The sequence below is a fragment of the Macrobrachium nipponense genome, chromosome 29 (genome assembly GCF_015104395.2).
Source record: "Macrobrachium nipponense isolate FS-2020 chromosome 29, ASM1510439v2, whole genome shotgun sequence".
Taxonomy (NCBI): Eukaryota; Metazoa; Arthropoda; class Malacostraca; order Decapoda; family Palaemonidae; genus Macrobrachium; species Macrobrachium nipponense.
In genome coordinates this window covers 28,219,634-28,226,021 of record NC_061092.1, presented here as the reverse complement: position 1 = coordinate 28,226,021, position 6,388 = coordinate 28,219,634, and the positions used below count along the sequence as shown (strand labels likewise).

General features: G+C 38.4%; 1 protein-coding gene across 1 annotated transcript; it reads left to right on the top strand.

The window, feature by feature from the left end:
• The first annotated feature begins 1,527 nt into the window (after positions 1–1,527).
• LOC135206213 (la-related protein 6-like) lies at positions 1,528–3,708 on the top strand. The gene has a single exon (XM_064237555.1). The coding sequence runs from the start codon at positions 1,669–1,671 to the stop codon at positions 2,908–2,910; it is 1,242 nt and encodes a 413-aa protein (XP_064093625.1). The 5' UTR covers positions 1,528–1,668; the 3' UTR covers positions 2,911–3,708.
• Positions 3,709–6,388: the final 2,680 nt, after the last annotated feature.

The window sequence follows — 6,388 nt, the reverse complement described above, 5'->3', positions numbered from 1 at the left end:
TGATTATGAGATTTTAATTTTATCCTTGGTTATGGGATTGTCAGTTTCCTTTTTTTTTTTTGAGTTGATTAAGTATTGCACTATGTGACTGTGCTTTTTAATTATTGGAACTTCATCCATTTATGCTCTTATGAACAACACTTATAGATACACTTTGTATTTCCCAGTTTATTACGATGAATTATCTAAAGGTGAGAATTTCAATTTTTTTTCTTTGCTTCTGCATATTTATTTCCACTGTCCTCTTCTGCGACCTACTGTCATATTTATAATGTGATCTTTTAATCTGACGTACTCAGTTAAAACCTGCTGTCATAAAATGCAAACATGATCTTATTTACTGAATGTTGCAAGCGTCAAAACAGTTGCGTTTTATTAACAAGATGACGCTGTTATGCGCACCAGCGATCTCGTGGGTATTCAGGAATCCATAATCTAAAACAAAAAATACTGAAAAAAAAACCAGTGCGGGAAATTCTACTTCCCTGTTTGCTGATATACAGCTGAAAATGCCAGTGACAAAAACTAGAGGGTGACCCGGCTACCTGTATGGTTAAGAAAAAAAGTATTATATATATATGTGTGTGTGTGTGTCGATGTATAGTACTTAGCGCAGGAAAGTCACCGCTCCAGCAAGCGTAACGAGGCTCACTGAATCGCCCCATATAAGGGCATGTTTACAAGCCTTGCATGTTCTCCCCCCCCCCCGCCCCCCTCCACTAGACCCGCCCCCTCCCGACCGTAATCCTTTTTCACCCATTTTGTGTCTCGTCTCTACAGACTAACAATAACTGACATCCTTCTCCTTCTCCTCTTCTCCAAACCCGCCCCCCCTCCCCTGCTATAAACCCTTGACAATTTCTGTCACGGGGTCAGTGTCATTTGGGCTTTTTTTTTTGTTCTTTGCAGAATATATACATATATATGTGTATTATATACATATATATGTGTGTGTGTACATATAATGCAAGAAAGAGTGTTCACTGGATACAGGCATCAAATTTTGACAAACTCCTTTTCAAAGGTCAGTTATTGCGATACAGGCACTTAGAAAACTGAAATTGTAGAATAAAAAGATATGTTCATACATATGTATTCTTGCAGTTGCATTCATACTGATACACAGGGCTATGGTATTCATGCAGATATTAATGGGTGAATATTACAAGCCCTTGATGAGGTTCCCACATGCCAACTGCACCATAGTGTGGCTGCACAGTTGATATCCAGATGTGCCGCCTTTCATACAATTTAAATAAAATACAGTACAGCTTTGTATAGCAAACGATATTATTCTGATCACTGAATCGACGAGAGTTTTGTTCACAAATATCACTTACAATGTCTCTTATGATGTTGGTGTTGCCACCTGCAGAAGCAGAAGCCAGGCTCTAAGAAAGTCATGAGACTCGAGCGAGGGGGAAAGGCGACCCTATATGGCCTCTCATTGTGTAAACTTAATCTTGTTACCCGTGACGTAGCGCTCACGCCGCCGCTGCAGGCCAGCATAAAAGAGGGGAACTTTGTGCTGCGGGTAACACTCTAACACTAGAGCTTCTGCGCTGCTGAAGAAGTAGTACTAGTTTTGCTGTGTGAATACCTGTGTCTACAGCTTTCATAGAAACGTTATTTTCTATTATTGGTGCAGTTTTCTAGTTTCTGGTCAGGATGTCTCAAGACAAGAGCTCGCCGATAGGAAGCCCCGACAGCGGGGTCGAGGATGCCCTGGCTGCCTCTATCAACAAACTGCTACTTGATAATCCTGACAACGACAAGGATTCTTCAGAGGAAAAAGAAGCTGATGAAGTTATTGAATCAGGGAAGCCAAGCAATGGAAAGAAGGTTGTTATCATACAGACTCACCCCCATCAGTATCGGGGAACATCAGTCAGCTCTGATGAGACCATGCCATCTCCCGGAGAGGATCGTGATGTTACCGGGCCAAAGACAAAGGAGGAGCGCCTCGACCTGCTGAGAGACTTACTGGAAACATATTTCAGTGACAACTACCTCACCCGCGATATATTTTTGCTGAAGCATTTCCGCAAGAGTAAGGAAGGATGGATTTCCCTCAAGTTCATGGCATCTTACAAGAAAATCAAGAGAACAGCCAAGAATAGGGCAGAGGTAGAAGAAGCCATACGGATGTCACCCCTGCTCGAAATGAACGAAGACGAGAGCAAAGTTCGTCGTCTGGCCCCATTCCCAGCCTGCATCGAAGATTACATCCCCACTCGCATGTGCCTCACGGGTGCTCTGTCAAGGGAGATGAGGAACCTGGTTACTCTCTCGAACTTCCTCAGTACATATGGCGAGGTTGCCTCGCTGCAGGTGTTGCGACCAGGCGTCAACGTACCAGAGTCTCTCATGTCCACTGCCAATAATTTCCCACAGATGCGAGACCAGTGGTGTGCCCTTGTGGAGTTCGATGAGATTGAAGCCGCAGGGAAACTAGCATCGGACGTCAACAACAGGAAGATAGACAAGGGCCTCACGTGGGCCATGGAACTGGTCATGCCGTGGAAGAACCGAAAGAACAGCGAGCGCCAGGAGAAGACCCTCTGGACCGAATCCGTCAAGAACCGCTGCCGATCTTGCCCCTCATCTGGGTATTCCTCGCCGTGCCTCACTCCTGAGCAGTCCCCTCTCGGATGCCCAGGAAGGCACAATGAATACCGAGGAATGAGCAAACGAGAACGAATTATGATGACTCGCGGTTGTCAGGGCAACTGCTGCCAGCACACTCATTTTCCAAGCACCTGCGGTACCTGCTGCTGCAAGAAGACCCACAACCACCGTGTCCACAGAAAGAGCGAGAATGGCACTCCTCACAAGTCCCCCAAGAGAACCACTTCTCACATGAACGCGGAAACGTGCGAGAATTGGCGAACTGCTCCCATGATCCATTAAAGGACTCCAATACACAGGGCCTCCCAAGCGGGCCTTAAAAAAAAAATACGTGAAAACGCAACATTAAAAAATCTTTGTGATACCGGTTACCATGGAGGAAGTACCCATGAAGGAAAGATATATAATAATATATATATATATATATATATATATATATATATATATATATATATATATATATATATACATGTATATTAACGCAACAATAGTTTAAGCTCCTTGAACACATCAGAATACAGCTTTTGACCATATAACGTTTATTCTTTTAGCTTACGTATACCTCTGCACTACACTGTAATATACAACACAAAAACAAATTTTTATGCTTTGTTTTTGTTTATCTATATGGTATACAGGAACAAACCCCTTGTAGGGCCGTTGTCTTTCCTGCCTAGCCTGTATAAAAAAAAAAAACTTTAAAAAAATACGTTTTTTCGCCTCACTGATGGAATTACCTTCAAAGGCAGATAACGATTTTGTAACGGGAGCTGAGTTAACAATAGTTATCAGTACGCATTCCTTTTTATATTATGAATAGACACATTATATAAACATATCGAGTAGTTTTGAACAATGACCATAAGGTTAACATTTAACGTTATCTACGTGTATAACGCACAGTAGAGCAAATGTTTGAAAGAAAAAGTAAAAAAAAAAATAAAAGTTTTAGAATATATTTTACTTAAATTTCGATGTAATAAATTTGCATGTATAAATCCTAATTGATGCATTGATATCATTGTTATTTAACTGTGTACTGAACAACAAATATATCATGTACTTATATCTATATACTAATCTTCGTTTTATTTATTCTTTATTCATTGGACTTACCTGTCTTTAGATCTAATTCATGTACTTTAGAATATATATATATATATATATATATATATATATATATATATATATGTGTGTGTGTGTGTGTGTGTGTGTGTGTGTGTGTGTGTGTGTGTGTGTGAATATAAAAAGCCCATGAAACACTATTTTAAGGTTGCCGCCATATATTTCCACCCTTCCTCGATCACCAATAGACACTTACTGCCACACCTACATATGTTTTTGTATATATACCTCTTGTAAGACATCCTATGTTCATATTTTACCAGTGATCAGGAGCACAGAAGGAAGTGCTCGAAATATATGATTGCAACGTTAAAATACTGTTTTATGGGCCTTTTATCTTCTTATTATACAGTTGTATTACAGTAAAAGCACCATCCATCATATATATTTATATCTATATATATATATATATATATATATATTTTAATATATGTATATATATATATATAGGTATGTATTATATAATATATATTGTGTGTGTGTGTGTGGTGTGTGTGTGTGTAGGTAGATATATATCTATATATATATATATATATATATATATATATATATATATATATATATATATATATATAAGTATATGTGTATGGTATATACATATACAGTGTGTTGGTAATTATCACAATAAAACAACCAATTATATCATCTATGAGAATAAGCTTTTTGTTGAAAAATAAGTTTTAGAAAAATGTAAAATTCTGTCCATACGTTTTATACCTGAACGCAGAAACCTTACATTCCTGAAAGTACGACGCGCTAAGCCAAGAAATTGCTTTGCCATGGCTTAGGGCAAGCACTCAGAAAACTCGGAACAAGTAAGCAAAAGGTCGAACAAGCAAGCAAGCAAGTATTCCGGAGACATATCGACATGTGACTGATGTCACGAGCAATGCAGGGAAGGCCTTGGTGTTAGTTCGTATTCCGATCAATAGGACTGTGGGTAGGAGGGGCGGGGGGAGGTTGGGCATAAGGTGTTATCGTGCCTTATTGAAGATTCTAATATAATGACGACATCGTCCACGTTCACTTCAGTACGGGAATTACTTAAAAATTCCAATGAAGGTAAAAATACTTTTTCATATAAAATTCTAGTTCTCGTCTCTAAGTGAACGACCTTTCGCCAAAGCTGACAGGTAACAGTGTCAATAAAGCTTACAAATTATAATAATCTCTGGTATGCCAAGACATGCATGCGCAGCATCTCATTCTGAGTTGAATGAATATCCAAGTTACGAGTCACTTGACGCCATCATACATAGAACTGTTTAAAGAAAGACATTAATTTTATATATATATAATATATATATATATATATATATATATATATATATATAATATACTCCAATATGCTTTTTCTATGAGCTATCGCTCCCCTCTTCTATATATATATATATATATATATATATATATATATATATATATATATATATATATATATGTGGTGTTGTGTGTGTGTGTGTGTGTGTGTGTGTGTGTGTACGGAAGAGAGAGAGAGAGAGAGAGAGAGAGAGAGAGAGAGAGAGCTACTGCGAGACAGGTAGGCAACGATAATCACGAAATCATATCGGAAGTAGGCTGCAATTGCCGATAAAACCGATAACAGATTTTTTTTTAATTTCAAGTTTGAAGCCAAGGGGTGAACATTGCTTTTAAAAGTGAAGAGAAAAACACTCAATTTCTTTGTTATCACAGCAGAGCAAATATGTGAAAGCCCATTGAAGGGGTAGTGCTGTCAGTTCACCTCACGCCAGCACTGTAGGTACTACTTGAGGTTCTTTACAGTGTCCCTTCTGGCTGCAACCCCTTTTATTCCTGTTACTGTATCTCCATTCATATTCTCTTTCTTCCATCTTATTTTCCATCCTTTCCTAACAACTGTTTCATATTGCAACTTCGAAGTTTTCCTTCCCGTTAAACCTTTCAAACCTTTCTACTCTCAATTTCCATCTCAGCGCTAAATGACATCTTAGATCCCAGCGTTTGGCCTTTGGGCTAAATTCTGTGTTCTATTCCAAATATGTGAATGAAGATCATGACTAAAGAATAAACACAGAGTGAACTGTATGATTTTTCTGTAAGAAGCACGTACGGAAGTTTTTTTTTATTATTATAGTCAAACTTACTTAGAGAAATGTATCATACCTATTAAGCAAAAGGTAGAGATGATATTTGATTATGCTGATAAAGCAAAGAATAGCACTCAGGAAAAAAGTTTGTGTGTGTATTCTTCGTTGGGATTTGGTGGAAGTTTCCTGCTACTCCTGACCGCTTCAGTCCTTCGAAAGGAGCGCGACGTCGTTCAAAGCTCGAAAACTCTCTAAACTGTCTTTACCACGATCCACTAAGTGTAAGTTTCTTGTTTAATATTCTTCTTAGTTTATCTATTACGCGTGTCTCTTTCAGTTTTTTCTTTATTTTCTAAAGTTTGCCGGTGCCGTATTTCGTGTTGGTGATTCTGTTTTTTCTTTCATGAAAATACCGTAGTGATGATGATGATGATGTTTATTATTACAATACTCCTTTTTTTATCGTAGTTGTCCTATTCGACTGGGTGGTATTTATCAAGATGGAATAACATAAGGTGTGTTCACCGAGGGATCCGATCGCTAATTTCCCTCTTTCAGTGACGTCACTG

Excerpts from the sequence above, each read along its gene's own strand:
- LOC135206213 (XM_064237555.1), top strand. The coding sequence starts at position 1,669 with ATGTCTCAAGACAAGAGCTCGCCGATAGGAAGCCCCGACAGCGGGGTC.